Source organism: Epinephelus moara, chromosome 19 (assembly GCF_006386435.1).
Source record: "Epinephelus moara isolate mb chromosome 19, YSFRI_EMoa_1.0, whole genome shotgun sequence".
Classification (NCBI taxonomy): Eukaryota; Metazoa; Chordata; class Actinopteri; order Perciformes; family Serranidae; genus Epinephelus; species Epinephelus moara.
The window spans coordinates 34932670-34951623 of record NC_065524.1 but is presented as its reverse complement, the minus strand read 5'-3'; the positions used below and the strand labels follow the sequence as shown (position 1 = coordinate 34951623).

At 43.4% G+C, this 18954-nt stretch overlaps 1 protein-coding gene across 1 annotated transcript in view; it reads right to left on the bottom strand.

Moving 5' to 3' along the window:
* sdccag8 (SHH signaling and ciliogenesis regulator sdccag8) overlaps positions 1 to 18954 on the bottom strand; it is a 53548-nt gene that overhangs the window by 33987 nt on the left and 607 nt on the right. Inside the window, exons 2-13 of the mRNA XM_050071114.1 lie at positions 16854 to 17015; positions 16600 to 16685; positions 16350 to 16463; positions 16134 to 16259; positions 15712 to 15786; positions 15362 to 15426; positions 15050 to 15250; positions 14719 to 14857; positions 14409 to 14561; positions 14129 to 14263; positions 12733 to 12849; positions 12100 to 12242 (exon numbers count right to left, since the gene is read on the bottom strand). Coding sequence (XP_049927071.1) covers positions 12100 to 12242; positions 12733 to 12849; positions 14129 to 14263; positions 14409 to 14561; positions 14719 to 14857; positions 15050 to 15250; positions 15362 to 15426; positions 15712 to 15786; positions 16134 to 16259; positions 16350 to 16463; positions 16600 to 16685; positions 16854 to 17015 — 1516 coding nt within the window. The remainder of the gene's footprint in view (positions 1 to 12099; positions 12243 to 12732; positions 12850 to 14128; positions 14264 to 14408; positions 14562 to 14718; positions 14858 to 15049; positions 15251 to 15361; positions 15427 to 15711; positions 15787 to 16133; positions 16260 to 16349; positions 16464 to 16599; positions 16686 to 16853; positions 17016 to 18954) is intronic.

Here is an 18954-nt window from a genome sequence, read left to right as displayed (position 1 = left end):
TTTTTCCTCATTTCTCCCACACCCTCTGCAAACTCCTCTCCTCCCCTCGCTCCTGGGCCATTAGATCAGATGCCTAGCGAGGGAGAGGCGGCCATTGAGGTGGAAAACAAAGAGAGGCTTTTTTTAAACTCAGTGGGGGGGACTGGGGCTGGAGATGGAACTGTAGGGGGGCTTGTGCCCATCCGGTGCCCGCCTTCATATACACACCATCGCCAGCCTCGCTGCTTTTCTCCTCTGCTCCCCTTTGCCTCCTCTGCGCCATCCATCCACTTTCCTCTACATTCAAAACTTCCTGTGTATTCTCCCAAACCTTCCTCTCTCCCACAACCTCCATATGTCCTCTCCTCTTTTATTCTCATCTACCTTTATCTATTCGCTCTTCTTTCCACTTCCAGCCTCAGCGTCGCCTTCTCCCCTCTTAACCGCCTCTGTCTTCTTTGCTTATACTTCCTTGCTAACAGACTGCAGTAAACAGCGTCACCATCAGGGTCGTGTCAGCGTGTCTTTCAACCTTGTTCACACAGCATTTTATTTGGAACGAGGAGCACATCAATATGCATAAATATAGTGTTGGCATTTTGGGCATTTTCACCATGTGCATGCATATAAACAAAGTCTGGAAATAGCAATGCAGCAGCAGACCTTTTGAAGTATGTTTGTCTCTTTGAAAAATGTTTTCATATTAGAAATCACAACCTATGTGGATTGCCTTTCATTTTAGGGCTTCTTATGGTAATCATTACACCGTAAACCAAATAAAAACAACATCCACTCTTATTATTTCAATGCATTATATGAGAATGAAAGTATGTGCCAGCCATAAAAACCTGATCTGTCTGCAATTATATTTTTTCTTTGAGGTTCCTTTTAGTTTCATACAACCCCAATGCAGCTTGGGCCAGTGGAGCAGATTTGATTGATTGGAAATAAAGCATTATTTTAATATCTGACGGCAATGTTTCACATCCAGTGCTGGTGGAGGAGTTCTCCCAACGCCCCCCTTAACTCATCGCCACTCTCTTTCCTTCTGTATCTCCTATTTCCACTCGGCTGCTACCTTGAATCTTATCCCCTTCTCTCCAGTCTCTTGCTCCTGTCTTTGTAATCATCTCCAGATTCAATCTGCTGATGGGGGCACTGCCCTTCTACCTATGAGGCTCTGCTTGGCACTGCTGTGCCCACAAAGGGGGGACAGAGAGAAAGGGATGGTTTGAAGGCAAGAAAAAAAAAAGAGAACAAAGAGCAGCTATATGAAGGATAAAATGAAGAGGATGAAAAGATAAAGCATGGATCTATCAGGTAAAAAAAAGAGTGACAGAGGTAAAAGAGAGAAATGAGGGTAAAGGAAGAGCAGAGAGAGGTTCTGTCATGTTGGATGAAAGCTGTGCCTACTGGGCAGTGGGCACGCTGTAGAGTCACTGATGGTGCCACCCTCACAGCAGGGGTGTGTGAAGGCACAAGGTTGACCAGATGACTGACTGACTGACTGACTGACACACACACACACACACACACACACACACACAGATTCACAGTTCATTCAGGATGCACAAAATCCATACACACACTGCAATCACAAGACAGCAGTGCCGTCCTCTAAAATGAAACTGATGCTAAACTGAACTTCGAGCAAACACACACCTGAACACTCTACAGTGTGTTTCAAGATATTCCAAAAAACACCACATATATACAAACTGTTTAAAATGGCTTTAGGTATGTACTGCATGACAGGCGAGAAAGCATGAGCATAAGTGAGGTGAAGAGTGGATGGTGGGTGGATGGCGGAGGGCTGGTGCTCTCCCTTTCGTTCTCTGTCCTCCAGCAGTAGTGTCTGTATGTAGGCCAGTGTCCCAGGGCACACTTGGCTGGGGTGACAACAGTTGTAGCCGACAGATTTGCCTCCATCTTGCCTGAGGTCTCCCAGTCAGCGATCTGTCTATTCTATCCATTCCCAGCCCCGCAGGATGGACAGATTACAGCTCTGCTTAATAATGCTGGTACTTATCGCGTGCGATTTTCTAATGCTGAATTGATATCTTCAACATCTTAACCTTTATGATATTTTCAATGCAAATACGTTTGTGCCTCCCTGGGGTTAGCAAAGCATGCTCACAGGGGGTCTTTTTTCTTCTACAAAAAACAGAGGGATGATGGATTTATGGAAGGAGCTGCGGGGAGATAAAGAAAACTTGTCTCCTAGCAGCTATCTGCTTATACGACGTGACCTGCATGTGGGAATAGTAAAGGAAAAACAACACAACAGAGAAAGAGGGGCAGAACCATCCCTCCGTGCACTTGTCTTTAAATGGATTTGAACATATATATTAACTGATTTTATAATCTAGTTGTAGAGAAATCAGTATGTGACAGTCTTGGTCTGTTTTCAGAGATCATGGTGAAAGGTACTGTTGTTGCTTACAATGCTAAACACTGAAGAAGAGTCACAGCACTACACACACAAAGTGGTGATATGTTTAAGGTTAGGACAGAAGAAATGTTCCTGCTCTGTTCCTGCTCAAGAGGCCCATTTTCTCTCTACTGAACTACAACCAACTGAATCACTGCGCAGAAGGAAACGTGCACCCTGTGCCTGTGACAGTGCCAGATGTCAACATTAATGGCGTTCTTCTCCGCTGTTACGTTAGCTAGCTCAGTGATGCTAGGTGAGATAGCAGGAGATGCACGCTTCAGAATGTTGCTCGTGTAGCATCAGTGATGTAGTATGATGTACATTAGTGCATCTAGCTCTAAATCACTGTGCCGCACTTATATATAACAGCAAGGTGAACTAGGCAGCTAACATTGTATATAACACACTGTAACTAACTGCACTCCCTGAAGAAATATTATCATGTTTTTGTAAAAATGAAAGAGTGATTCCAGAGAGAAGCAGGCAGAGAGGTCTACAGTCTGTGTTTGAAGGATATATCCAGGATGTCAAACTGACTCAGCAGCAACAACAGGTTAAAAAGACAAAGATAGTTAGAAGCTAAAGCCGAACTATAGGCTACAGATCACAGTGTAAAAGTGAACCACCACATCACTGCTGATCGCCACACAAGACAATGAATATAAAGGGAAACTTTGCTGATATTGAACCAGCTGTGTGGCATCACAAGCTCCAGGGGAGGGCAAACAATGTTCATCTGCACACACTGTGATGACACACAGCTGGTTGAATATGAGCAAAGTTTCCCTGCTTCCCTTCACTGGTTCCTGTACAGCAGGGTCGGTCTTTGTTTCACTGTTATAATCATGACAAAGCAAAAGCAGCATGTGTATACATTCAGCAGGCTATATCTTCAGTAGCTAGCTAGCTAACCCTACACTTTTCAGGGTTTGATTTTGGTTTTGGAACAGGGAAGAAACATATATCTTTTTCCAACCTCTCAGGTAACGAATATCATTAATACACGACGTGCCCCAGGCACAACATTTAGCTCCAAATCCACAAAACCAGCCTGAAAATGAAGGAAATCTGGAACGACTGCATTAGAGTCAATGGAGCACAGCTATGTTGTTGTCGGACCCTGGTCTGAGCTGACCCAATGCTACACTATGATAGGTCAGTCTGCATCCAGGGGCGGGACTCAGTGAAGGGTCAATTAATTGTATTATTATTCTTAATGTACAGACATGTAACTTTTCGAACAAAAGACTCACATATCCACACACAAACAAGAGAAGACCAAAAAATATATAGAGAACTATCTCAGCTGCAACTCAGTCTCATACAATCTATGTAACTGGTTTTTCCTGCTCCATTTCTCCTTAAACTAAGTGGTCCTAGGCCTGAAAAATGTTGAAGACCCCTGATCTAGGTTGATAAATAGCACTGCAGGTAAGAGGAAAACTATGCATTTTGATTTGGAGGTGAACTGTCCCTTTAAACTGTGTTAAAATGGTATCCATTTCCAATTGTTAGCACCCAGCTTGACATAAATATGCGTCCTGTTATAATTAGTCACATCAAGTAAATTAACACAGATGAACTTACAATTAAAGACCAGAGAAAGAACGATGTAGCAGAGGAAGACAGTAAGACAGTGTGACAGAAAGACAAAAGGAGATGAAGAGTCAAAGAAACTGAAAGAAAGATAAAAGCCTAAGTAGGTCTCAACAGATTGAGGGAGAGAGACGGCCAGAGTGCAAGAGAGAGAGAGGTGAGAAGGCAGGATGGCAGAGAGGGCACTCCGACAGCGAGGAGAGAAGAACGCGGCAAGGTCTCGTCACCGGGCCAACGGGCCCACCACTGTCAACATCATGGCACTCTGTGGTACACACACACACACATGCACACAAACACACACACACACACACACACACACACACACGGCTGGCCAACGGCCCTCCCAGCTGCCCTATCCGTAACTGTCTGATTAGTTGTGCTAAGCAGCCCCTCCCCTGCCAACCATGGTGCCATCTGCTACCCAACAACATGGCTGCCGACCAGACAAGCACACACACACACAAACACACACGCAAACACACAAAAACACACAGCAAGCCTCATACCTGGCACTGCCCCGCTGCTGTCACACAGAGACACACACATCAAACTTCACAGACACAGGTGTAGCCCAAAGGTATCAACACTTAACATTCATACAAACGGCATGCACGCAGACTCATCTTATCGCACGCTCACAAACAACTCAACACACACTTCGTGCACGTGTTCACACGCACAGAAAAAAGTCCCGCACACAGTTGCTGTAGAGGTTGTGTGTGTGGTGACAGTGGTTCGGCACTGTTAATGCCAGGTAGAGAGAAAGATGCTGTGCTCAAGTGTGTGTGCGCTCGCTGGCAGCGCTTGAAGGTTCATTACGGCCCCCACCTCTCCAGAGCGACTGCAGCCCGCGTGGCGCCCCGGCCCTTTTATTCCGGGCCGTGATTGGACAAGGGCCTCCCGCCGAGTTGGTTTGCAGCAGTTTTGTCGCGCCCAGATTTCACTCGCTGCTCAAAGCGAGCCTCTGGCGGGACGCGGCATCTGCTGCCTCACCTTCCTCATTTACACTTCTCCGCCCTCACACACACACACACAGTTCTGTTCACCGCCTTTCCAGACCTTGCTATCACGATCTACAACTGAGGGGAGACAGAACTAGGTTTAGGTAGTGAGAGAGCAGCAGTAGCGTGACATGTTTAATAGAGTTTGGGGAACTTTGTGTATAAGAGTCACAGCGGTTGGTCCCGAGCTTTTTATCTCTCCGCCTCTCAGCATCCATCTTCTGATTTCAGGGTCACAGAAAGGAGAATGTGGCCTTAAAACAAAGAAAATGCTTTCCATCTTCCCTTTAAGCTCCGTCTTCCTGCTTGCCTCTGTGTTTCACCCACTGCTTTATATTGATGATTGTACATTATCTCTCACCCCATAACATATCTTTTTTAAGCGTGGCTGTATTGGTAGCACCTCTGCCATCTCAACTCTTCTCTCTTGACTGGGTACAACAGTGTTAAAGAGTGATACATGTGAGCATGGACCCAGGACAGGTGGGATATATTAGAGCTATGATCTGGCCCAATAATTCAGGCCCAACCCTACATGAACCTGCCTTATCCTCTCCGGGCCTGAACCACAGCAGCATTTTTGGGCTTGAGCCTGATCAATAACCTGAATTTTCACTACAATAAATAAATAAATAATAAAAACATTTATTACATGCTAAATTCACTAAAGCCAACTAAGGTATTTTCAGTGCAGTGATGGACATTTGTGCCACAATCTCAGCCATGCACCTTCTCAAAAAATGTAATATGCCATTCATTCATTCATTGTCCGTAGCCGCTTATCTTGTTAGGGGTCGTGAGGGGGCTGGAGCCTATCCCAGCTGACACTGGGTGAGAGGCAGGGTACACCCTGGACAGGTCATTATCACAGGGCTGACACATAGAGACAGACAACCATTCACACTCACATTCACACTTACGGACAATTTAGAGTCACCAATTAACCTGCATGTCTTTGGACTGTGGGAGGAAGCTGGAGTACCCGGAGAAAACCCACGCTGACACAGGGAGAACATGCAGACTCTGCACAGAAGGGCTCCCCCACCCTGGGTTCGAACCAGGAATCCTCTTGTTGTTACTGTCACTGAGTCTCCAGACTCTTCCATCCCATGTAGGTTCAAGAGTTCCTCAGTTAAGGTCAGCAGATCTCCTTGTTACAAACACTGGGTGAAGCCCTGAGTCCTTTTCCTGTCTTTGAGGCATTTCCCATACTCCTTCCACACCAAGGTTTACCTTCCAAGGCCTCAGAAGCTTTAGTCACCTGGGCCAACCAAGTCCAAAAGGGCTTCTCCAGCTCACAGCTTCCTCCACTGCTGGTGCCCACCCTCAAGTTCTTACACTGCTACCACTGCAGACACTCATGACCTTCTGTCAAGATGTAAGAGGTTTTTTTAGACGTAAAAGTTAAAGACTTTACTGACAGAATCCTCAGTCAGCCAGCCAGACATTCACAGTTGACCCTCCCTGCTAGTTTCATCATAGTTTGTCTGTCCAGCAGCCTCCCCATCTGCTCCTGTCTTCAACTTAGTGTTTGAGAGATGGCCACAGATCAAATTATATGACCAGTCATGTCCAGAAATTTTCTGGCCCAGAATCCATGGCCACAAGCTCTAGGTGAGAAAGTGAGAGTGAGTTAACTTGTTCAACTGAAGTAATTTCAGCTTCACATCCACCTACAGCTCTAAGCAAGCACCCTCATGAACATGGACGCTTGATTTCACGGGGATAACAAAACTGGTGGAAGATTTGGGGCCTCGCAGACGTCCAAACCACAGAGCAGGCACACAGGTCTCAACTAACCGTGGATACACTAACGCATGCAAACACACACATCCATCCATTCATGCCTATCTGGCATGTGTTGAAAGAGAAGTTATACTGGGCAGTTTTCACTGTGGCCTTTGGGATCTGTGATCACAACACAGGGAGAGATGGGGCCGAATGGAGACAACGAAAGAAGAAAAGAAAGAAAGTGAAGAAAGACAGGAGCAAACAAACAAAACAAACTTAGTAAAGCCCTCTGCTGGGCTGGGGCTGGGACTGGAGTGTGTTTGTGTGTGTGTGTGAGGCGATGTGAACAGAGTGGCGAGGATTAGGACAGATCCTGGGCTGCCCAACTCACAGCTGGCTGATGATCCAATCCTGGAGCGCAGTACAGCGCACCAGCCGCCATGGGACCCCCGGATGCGTGCATGCATCTGTGTGTGTGAGAGTCTGTGTGTACAGGCATGTGGATTCGACTGATGTGCGTATCAGTGTGCACATTTGCAGGCATGCAGTTGTACAAACAAATATGTGTCTGTGTGTGTGTGCGTGTGTATACGTTTGTGTTTATCAGAAAGGAAGGTAGGGCTATCAGAAATCAAACAGAGGCTGTCTGTGCTTCATGTCCCCTGTTTGAAGACGGGCTGTGATCATTTGGGCCACGAGAGGAGGACAGAATGAAAGAGGGGAGCGAGCAAGTTGCAGAGAGAGAATCAAAGAGCTGCCTTCCAAGGCTGGTCATACAAATGCCTTCCAGCCTCGCTACTGTGAATCTCACACTCTTACTCTCTAGTAACAACACACACAAACACGGCTACACAAACCAGCCCACCACAGCTACAAAGACTCAGTCGTGAACAACAAGAGAGGGCAAACAGAGGCATGACTACGAATGAACTACATGTAGTTCTGCATAACCCCAGAAGGCCTATAGGCAGACAGAAAGAGAGAGAAAGGGACAGAGGTAGGGGGAGGGAGGGGAGGGAGACAATCGCTTGAGGTTTATTTGTTTAGTTTGGAACAGCATGAGAAAAAAGGCAATAGAGAACATGAGAAGTGAGGAAAAAAGAGAGAAACTATAAAGGGAAAAAACACGTCCTGAGGACGGATAAAGGCTGTGACCAAATCTCTGCAGGTGTGTACGTGACATGTGGTTGTATGTGTGTGTGCGTGTCTGTGTTTGATGCTTGCTTTCTATGCAGCTCCAATAATGTCCAGTTTTCCTCTTCTGTTAGATGCCATCCTTCATCTGCACGTATCCCAAAGATACATTATAACCCTATCTTTAAAAACTCTGATGTTACATCAACAAACATGGATGGATCAGTGGCTGTATGGAAAGACTTTATGGGTTTCTAAGAAAACACCAAGTTTGGGAAAGCCAGCCTGCTGGACAGCTTAACTGTGAGTGATGAGAATAGAAGCCAAAATCCTCAGCATGTCCTCGGTAGACCTTTTGCTTCAGAGTTCCTGATTTAGTATTCACAATGCTAAGCAACATGTCATGATGAGCATAACATCAAAAGTGACACAGAGATGACCCGTAGCAGCTCCGAAGCTAAATAAGTAATTTGTATGTATTTTATGTATCTGAGGGCGTCAGTATGCTTCAGCCGAAGAGCTTGTCAGATGGTCAAACATCGTCTAAATCCCTCACCGCCCACACCTTGCGTCTAAATTGGGAAGCTGCGTCCAACAATTCCTGTAACTTTCTGAGACTTCCACTCGTGCCTGCTTCATGCCACCATTGGCCAGGTGTGCAGCTGAGAAGGTAAGCAAGGTCTGAGCTTCTCCCTCAATCTGTTTGTCACTGCTTGAACAAATGCATGTGGTTATTCCTATCGCTTATTACATCTCGCCCCTCTCGACAACGGCAGGTGTTAATGTGTGAATGTTCAATATTACAGAAATACTATAGTAGAGTATAGAGGTAACATTTATGACATTAGTCAGTTTGTCAAATGTGTTAACTCACTTTTGTTGTCGACTAATGCTTACCATACACTACAAGACTTTTCTAAAACTTCTGAAAGACTAAAGTCCGACACCATCTCACATCTAAAGACAATGTAAGTTTTTAGTCACACACTATAACTGTGATATTACCTTGCGGGGTTGCTATACCCGAGGCTACAACTAGATTATTTCCCATTCTGCTCCCTGATGCAAAATATTATACCACACATTTAAGTCGTGATATATTGACAATTTGTTACGTGTTCACAAAAACACATAACTCTAGAAATACAAGATAAAAGGCGTCATGTGTCGACAGTATTCTTGTCAATTTGGCATCTATATTTGCTTGCGAACTTTACATTTTGGGTTTTGTCACCTCATCTCTCTACCAGCCTATGTTGGTTGGCGCGGCTGTTTTAGTATTGATCTGTTCTGTACAACATCTATTGCATGTCTGTCCGTCCTGGAAGAGGGATCCCTCCTCAGTTGCTTTTCCTGAAGTTTCTACCATTTTACCCCCCCCCAGTAAAGGGGTTTTTATGGGGGAGTTTCTCCTTATCCACTGCGAGGGTCCTAAGGACAGAGGGATGTCATATGCTGTAAAGCCCTCTGGGGCAAATTGTGATTTGTGATATTGGGCTTTATAAATAAAATTGACTGATTGATTGATAGTGAGAGGAGACCACTGGAATGAGAAGAAAACCATTTCAAAAATGTTTTGTTTTGATTAGACACACTCAAAATGAATCATTCACTTTACAGTTTCTCCTCCTCTCCTCCACAGTCCAAGAGAACTGAGACTTGTTCACATTCCTCCCTGGGGTCCCCTCCATGTTTATTGTCTACCCAGTTTGCTGCTTCCTGTTTAGTGCTGGAGATAGCTCACTTACTGGTTGCTGACAATGTTCATCTCACTGTACTATTTACATGATCCAAGACTAAAAGCTTACAATGACATTAAACAAGTTTGATTTCATCTGGACATCCAGATGGGGAAAAGGCTTACTTAAGACAGCTCAGACTGAGTTTAATGGCCACCTTACACCAAGATCGACATCATGGAGCGTGCACTACTTGAGGTAAAACTCTCATAGTTTATTCAAACATTGGAAATTTGTCTGCAACAGAGAAATTGCTTGAAAAGTCCTTCATTTAAAGGCCAGCATATTACTGTAACAAAATGTTTGTATTCCGACAGCTTTCCAGCTGCTGCTAAAGGTGTAAATTTAGTTTGTGTTTTTTTTGTAGTTTAGGTTATAACAGAGTACGATAGCATACCATACCACTAACACCTACTACTGCCTCTTGCGCTGAGAAAGAGTCAAGAACAACAGCTCTTTATGTTACGCGATGTGATGCATTTGATGTATGATGTTGAAAAAAGGGCCTTTTTTAAGTATAGCTGAGAATGGTCATTTCTTGCTCTGAATTTCAGCCCTTATGTCTTGTAAAACATAAAATCCTGCATTAACCTTTCAAATGGTCATTTTCAGGAAAGATTCAGTAGAAATTTAGTAAAAAAATAAATGAATAACCTTCAAGTTGCTCTTTAAAGAACTGATTCATCATGGGTTCCTAATGCTGAGTACAAAATTAGCTCCTTACAAAATGTAGGCCTGCAGATTCTTCTGACAATATTTCAGGCTCTCACACAGACATGCAGGTTCTTATCAGCTGTTCCCGTGCTGTACATGCTATCTAACTATTTACATGTTTATTTATTTATCACTGTGAGGATTTATAGAGTTTACATCTGCTATAATTGTTCCCAATGCTGCTTTTTAAAAGCTTTAGCTCTAAACATGACTTCAAGTGTTATTGTGTGGCACTGAAAGTTAACGTATCTCATGCACTACTGGAGGAAAAGGAATATTCATATTAAATCAGTATCAGAAGTGGCTTTCACTGCTAATGACCGAAATTGAATTTGAATGGCTACATGCTCAGCCAAGTCAACAGCTGTCAAACATCTAGTATGCATCTGCGGATAGATAAAACTATAAACTCTCTCATGCACATACACCCGCACACATGGCAGTAAAATGGTTTAGTCCAGTGGCTCCTCTAGTACAGGTCAAAGTCATCATGTTGCCACATCAATATGCATGTCATTCTCCACAGCTGGCTGCAAAATACACACACAAACACACACACACGCATCTTGCCTCATCCCTTAAACACACGACAGCCCTCCATGCGGCCAGAGTGTTAGCGCTGGCCAGCTGACAGACAAACACACTTAAACACAGATCAAGCCGGGAGCTGCGGTGGACAAACACACACACACACGCACACACATACCACTGAGCTGACAGACACATAAACACAAATACACACACACAAACACACTCATAGATTACACAAACTTGCACCCCACAGCCTCCAGCACCACAGGGCACCACCGCCACATCTGTGCCCATCTCAGACACCTCGGCTGTGGGCAGCGGGGGTGAGAGAGTGCCCTGGGCGGCTGGCATGGGCTGGCATGGCCCTGGCAGTGGATGGTGTGGAAGGGAAGAGCAGCCAGCGGATGACAGGAGGGACAGAGGGAAGGAAAGGAGGAATGTAGGAGGACAGCAAAGGATGGAAGAAAAACGGAAAAAGGAATAGAAGATGATAGAGGAAAAACAAATAGAGTTATTTAAAGTATAAAGGATGGCAAAGGATGACCTCTAGGAACATGAAGACTAAACGGGCTGCAGGTAGAAAAGATAGATAAGTGTATGAACGGGTGGGAGGATTAACGTATAACAGAGGAAGTGAGACAGGAAACCACCGAAAAACTGGAATAGAAAGATGCAGAAATAGCTAGAAAGAGAAAAGATGGAGGGAGGAGGGAGGGGAGCCGGTAGCGCCCGTCGTGAGAACGGGTGCAGGGCACTGGCAGGTGGCACTGAGGCCAGGCTGTCCAGTGACCATCAGCCGCACTTTTCTCTGTGTGTGTGTATGTGTGTGTGCGCGTGTGTGTGCGCCAGGGACAGAAGAAAGGCTCAGGCGCCATTTTGGCTCTGCTGGAGCTGTTGCTGGGCTGGGCACTGGCCTGGTGGCACAGAGTGGGCAGTGTGTTTGTGTGTGTTGTGTGTGTGTGTTGCATTATGTTGTGGCATGCTTAACAGGATTAGAGGTGACCTGGTGAGGTCCAGTTGGTACCGGGACCATGGCACAGCGGCGCGTATGTGTGTTTATGTGTGTGTGGCTTGTATAATAGGATTAGCTGTTACCTGGTGCGGTACAGTTGGTGTGCTGGTCTGAACTGGACTGGACTGGGCTGAGCTGGGCAGGAGCTGGGCAGAGGGGAGTGCTGTGTGTATGTGCGTGTGTGTGTGTGAGTGTGGTGGCATGTATAATAGGATTAGGTACTACCTGGTGAGGTGCAGTTGGCGCTGGGCATTTGCCAGCTGTTCTGCTAGGCTCAGGGCTTCGGCCTGCCATTGGCTCCCGTCCTTTTGGACCGCCTCCAGATGCTGCCGACAGCCAACCAGCTCTGAGCTCAGCCTTTCCACTTCCTGTCCCGCAGAGATGGAAGGAGAGAAGGAAGGAAGGAGGTGAGGAAAGCTTGCACAACAACCCACCTTATGTCCTCAGACAAACAAAACATTTAAGGCTGAGCAAAGCCTTAACCTTAAATTCAGTTTGATCCCAAATGGTGAAACTGTATTTTGAAATGTTGCAGCAATTTATTATTTCTATGAGGGATTCTATTTATCGAGCCCTGTGGTATCTAAAAGTGTAACCAGGACTTCTCTTACACTGCATGTATTCATTTTTACCAGCCTGTCTGGATAACTGATGCACGTATTAAGGATTTGTGATAAATTTAGATGTTTGGAAATAAATATTTTTCTTGATTTTGCTTTTTACTCATCAGTACACCTTCTGCTGAAGATGATGACTGCTTACTAAATTATCAACTAAACTAACTGATCATATTCTGACTTAAATAATCTAATCAATCTAATGTATCTAAACTAATCGGTGGGTTCAGTGCAGACGTACCTGTGCAGCCTTTTCCATCTGTCTGCTGGTCTTGGTGTGGAGCTCTCGGAGCTCTCTCTCTGCCTCCTCTTTCTTCAGCCCGGCCTGGCTGAGCTGATATCGCAGATCCACGCACACCTAGAAATGACACACACTGGTTAAAAACAGCCAGGCCTTTGGTTAACAAATATTACTTCCTGTCCATTCTTTTAGCATTTGCCAATTTTTGATTTTGTTGTCATCATGTTACCCTCTTTTTATCTAGGAAGGTGCTTCAGTTGAATCATCGGACCCTGCCACGCAATGAGTTTTCTTTTCAGAGGTCTAAATACACTTATGTTATAATACTGATTTGGCAAAGAGTTTAATTTAGTCCCCTGTTTGAAAGCACCCGCATAAGTGAATAAAACCACATTCCACTGTTAACATGTTTACTACTCTTTTTGATTTAAATTACGACACTTTGTGCTACTACGACCTTTACAATCATCATTTACTACTAATAATATATATTCATATTACCAATCACACTCAATTGTAATGATGTAAAAATGTGACACTGAAAATGTGTTATCTACAGAACAGAAACTAGAGATATCACAGACTTGGTGTCTTCAAGACACTGCAGCAGGGTGAATATTTGCTGACGTGCAACACTTGGTCCGAGTCTTCCAGGTTAAAGCAAAACATGCCGTCCCCTAGGCGACTTTGTAACTGCTTTCCTACCATTTGCATGCATATATATACATATATATACCCAGAATTTTACATTAGAGCATTATTAAAACCTGAACTAAACATCTTAAAATGAAGCTTGGTTATTTATCTTCTCTTACACTTATTTACTTACTCATGTTGAATTAAACAACCTCTCAACAACAGGAAATATAGTGAAATTGATGAACCTCTGCTGCCACCCTGTGGATGTATAAAAGCATTACAGGTACAGACGACAGCTGAGAGTTCTTTACCTCTGATCCTTCAAAGCTAGAGCCATCTTTTATAGGTGCTGGTCTAGCAGCAAAAATCTAAGCACCGATGATACGTAACAAAGCAAACATGCTGATTTTAAGGTCTAGTGTGGAGGATTTAATGGCATCTAGCACTGAGGTCGCATACTGCAACTAACTGAGACTTCTCCCGTGTGCCAGGCGTGCAGAAGAACTACAGTGACTAACGTGATGACACAAATAGCCCTGTCTGGGCTTCTGTAGAAACAACATGTCTCCGTTGGAGTGGCTCCATATGTAGATATAAACGGCTCATTCTAACGTAATGAAAACACAACAGTTTTTAGTTTCTTGTGATTATACACTAAAGAAAACATGGATATGAATTTGGAATTCCATTTCCGCCACTTTCCCACCCTCAATCCTAAACACTGGACCTTTAAGGTTTGTTTGCACACACACTGTACCTTGGTATTGTCTTGTTCCTGACTGGTAAGTTTGCGATGAATATCTTCCAGCTGATTGGTCAGTGAGCTCTTGTCTCTGTGAGCTCTGTCTAGCTGCCCCTCCAACTCAGCAACACTCTGAGAGAGGCTGGACACCTGATACACACACACAGTTTTTCCATTGGCATTTCTCAGTTCAAGTACAGTTCATTATTTCAAAGCATCCAGAACTGTGAATTAATACTACACATATGTACAATACTCATCTACACACAAACATCAGTGAATAAGTAAGATTTACTGTTTGTGCCAGATCCTCTCTATGTTTGCGAGCCTCAGCCCGGCCCTCCTCTCTGGCCTCAGCCAGTCTCTCTTGCAAGGCCTGTGCTTCTCGTTCCAGTTGTTCCCTCTGTCGAGCCAGCTCCCTGGACAGCTGCTCACACTGCACCTCCACCTGCACAGATACAAACAGGTTTGCCAGAGGTACGCAGCCACAGTAGGGAGAGGAAACACAGTTTTAGAGGACAACTTGCTGTGTGACAGAGCATTACAAATCAGAAATACTGTCTGAGCCAACACAGCTGGAAAATGTGTGCATATGTTTCTCTGACCCGAGCTTTGTACAGGTTTGCTTCTTCCGCCATTTCCACAGCCTGTTTGACCTGGAGACAGGCGGACCACTCCCTCTGCTGCGCCTCCTGCTGACTAGCCCGCACAGTGCGTAGAGCCCCCAGTAACTCATCACGCTCCCTGAAAGATTGACAGACAAGAAAACGCATGACGACCAAAATTGCTTCCTTTTTTGCTATGCACATGAAATAAGTTACTGAAACAGCTTTTCATAAAAATCTGTTGTAGGCATGATGCCAGGCACGATAATGTATACGTGAATAATCATATACCTAAAACTAGAATATGAGGAGCAATGTATTGTACACTGACTTTGTGAGTCTGTCAATAGCCTGGACGTGCAGATTAGTGTGAGTCCCAGCCAACACAGCTTCGTGCTGTGCACATTTCAGACACAATCCTGCCACACGGGGAGCTCCATTAGCCTTCAGTGCATCTGCAGCCAGCTTCTCCCGGTGTCTCAGACGGACCTTCACCTCCTCACACTCCTTCTGACTGACTGACAGATCCTTCCTGAAGATGGAGGCAAAATGTGAAATATGGAGAAACAGACAGAGAAAAGGGGATGGAAAAGGAGATGAGCATTGCTCTTTTAATGCTTGAACATTAAAAGAGTACACTGACCTGAGGGAGATGACCTGAGCCTCCAAGCTTTCAATCTGAGCCTGGTAGATCCCTTTCAATTGTTCCTGATGAACACAAACATGAACACAAACGTCACCCTGTCCAATGAGATTATGATTTTGCCACAGTTTTCCATAACAATGGTATGTTTAAACACTTGTGTAACACGTGTGTACAAGTATTTGATATTTTCACGTCTCCAGAGAATTAGTCAAACTTTTCTTGTCTCAAATTCACAACACATGATACTGTAAAATGTCATGACAGATGAGAACCATGTGGGTTACAGCCTGAGAAAAAGAACTAAAACATAACTGGAAAAGAGGAGAAAACAGATCCATCATGCCTACCAGCTCATGTTTCCATGTGGTGTGTTCAGCTCTCTGCAGCATGCTGTGGCTGTCGGCTGCCATAGTCTCATTCACCTAAAGAACACAGCAGGACAGATGATGACACGCGCAAAAAATGCTAATGTCATCCCGAGCTTAAGTCTGTTAACACTACTATTATATAGTGTAGTTTAAATTTCCTCTAATCGGATGTAACCTTTTCTAAAGATAGCTCTATGCTGAAATTGTGCAAAGTACTGTAATGTACAAGAAAAGAGGCAATAGATGTCTGTAACTTTAAAAAATACTAAGTTATTTTATCCTTACTGTACTTGTAAATATTATGATGTATATGCTCCCGTAAATGTTGTAAGAATGCATATATATCTCACATAATACCACAAGCAAAAAAATTATACACAATTTTCACACACACACGTTACCATGGAGTTTTGGATCGTGTACTCTCTCAGAGTTTCATCCACAGCTTTGGATTTGAGCTCTGAATACAACTTCTCATTTTCCACCACCACCACTCTGACGCGCTGTTTCATCCCCTGCAGCTCCTCCTGAAGTCACACACACACAGAAACATATCCAAATCTGCCTGACAGTAACAAAGACTGCAAATATGACCACCTACACATTTGTGCACATACCTTGCAAAATTTGACCTCAGCCTCCAGGTGTTGAATGTACTCTGACTGGTTGTGAATCATTGGGACCAAATCCTGATAAGCTGGTAAACTGGGTCTTCCCTCCTGCTGTTCTCTCTAACAGAGGAAAGACAAGAATGAGGTATAACACAGCAGAATGGCAAGCTTAATATTACTATAATAAAAAAGCCCAATGATTTACCACACCTCTAAGGCATTTAAACATTTAGCCAGTCAAGGCTGCACACTCTACCTTGGCTGGAGACTGTTTCTTTGAAGGAGAGAGCGGAGTGGGAATGTCTCTGCACTGCTTCAATAGAAGACTCTTCAGCTGATTAACTACAATGCCAAAAGACACAGACACACGCATGCACAAACACACACAAGAAGCATTTCATTATAACTTTGTGCATTATCTGTCAACAAGATTATGAGCAAGGGAATCTCCAGGTGGTGCACTCTAATCTCTTTGTCAGACAGTCGCCCCACATCTAATCACTGAGTCACCTGCTTCACTCTGTGTCTTTTGGCTCCATGCAGCCTTGTCCTCTTCAGCCATGGCGGTGAAGAGGCTGCCATCGCTGCCTTTGGGCTCCTCCACCTCTTCTCCATCAGAGCTCAGATGCTCCAGTGCACTGCTCAGCTGCTGTATGCTCTGGTTGGCCCGCTCTGAAAACCAATATGCACATGCTGACACCAGTCTCCTGAAGTATATTCTTTAAGTGCCCCATCATGTTTTAGTTGGGGTCTGTGAATTGAAACACTTGCCCATCACTCAAATTAGTGTGAGAACAAGTAGTGAAATCACTGGGATGCAATATAGTAACTTTTCCATACACAATAAACTTTGAACAGAAAATCCTGCACACTGCTCTGGCTCAGCTTCACAATTTATTAGTAACACTAACGTTTCCGTCCTCCTGGACCTTTGTAAAGAGCGTTAAACACTTGAGGAAGAGCAGTGTGCAGGATTTCTGTTCACAGACTCAAGTGATATTTTCCAACGCACCTACATCTGAGACACTTGGATGTGTGAAAACCTTTCTTCATACACAACTAACTAAAGACTTAATTGGTGAAGTCGTACATTTTTACATCAGAATTAAACTTATAGTTCATTCTAGTACTGCCAAAATCTGAATATCATCTAAGCACAGCAGTTTTTGGCATGTCACAGTCATAAAAGCACTGGTGTCATGAAAAACATGAATGAATGATGGCTGCATGTTATAGCTGGTACATACTGTGCATGCTGTCACATTGTCATGGGACACTTTTTTTTAAACAGAGCTAAAGTGAGCGTAAAGTAACACATTTGCTTTATCTGAAATTAAAAGTCCAGATGTTTGATGTGAAAAAAGTCAATGCCAGTTCTATGAGAGTTTATGAGATACTATCTCGTAATTATTAGATAGTATCTCATAATTACGAGATAACATCAGGCTCTTATCTCATAATTACAAGATAGCATCAGGCTCTTATCTCGTAATTTCAAGATACGATCTCATAATTGCGAGATACTATCTCATAATAACAAGATAGTATCTCGAAATTACGAGATACTATCTCATAATAACTAGGAGTGTAACGATACATCGATACATCAATTCATTGATTAACGATCCGATTACATCGACGCAAAATGAAAACATCGATCCATATCATCATCTTAAAGATACACCTTTATTTTGAAATTCACTTAAACATGAGAAATGTGAGACTTTAGTGAACAGGTCTATTTTTATTATTTTTTTGTTACAGAAGAATACTATTTTTCATTTAAATGCCTGATACCTGGAAGAGCTCAGAAATAAAATGGTCAAATTATATTCCAGTTGTTTTTGTGAGTTGATGTAAATGATTGTGTTAGATGGGCATATGATATCACGTCATATCGATCGCAGGCTCCTGAATCGAATCGAAATCGTATCGTGACAGACTTTGTGATATTGACAAACATCGTATCGTCATCCAAACAAATTGATATATCATATCGTGATGAAGCTGGTGATTTACACCCCTAATAATAACAAGATACTATCTCGTAATTACGAGATACTATCTCGTAATTACGAGATAGCATCAGGCTGTTATCTCGTAATTTCAATATACCATCTCATAATAACAAGATACTATCTCACAATTTCGAGATACTATCTCATGATTTCAAGATACTATCTCATAATTACGAGATACTATCTCGTAATTACGAAATATCATCAGGCTCTTATCTCGTAATTTCAAGATATTATCCCATAATTATGAGATACTATCTCATAATAACAAGATACTATCTCATAATTAAAGAAACCATCTCGTAATTAGGATATATCATAATTACGAGATAACATCAGGCTCTTAGTATCTCTTAATTACAAGATACTCTTATAATTACGAGATACTATCTTACAAGATACTATCTCATAATTATCTCGTAATAAGGTACAGTGTGCCATTTTTTTTATGTATTCAGTGAATGCAATGCGCTTCCATACAATTAGCTCTCCAATCAATGTAATGTTACACCTTGCTGTTCTGGCAATTGTGCTGTAAATCTGTAATTAATGAATAAACATTGTTAGCTTACTGATGTTTGTTTTATACAAAT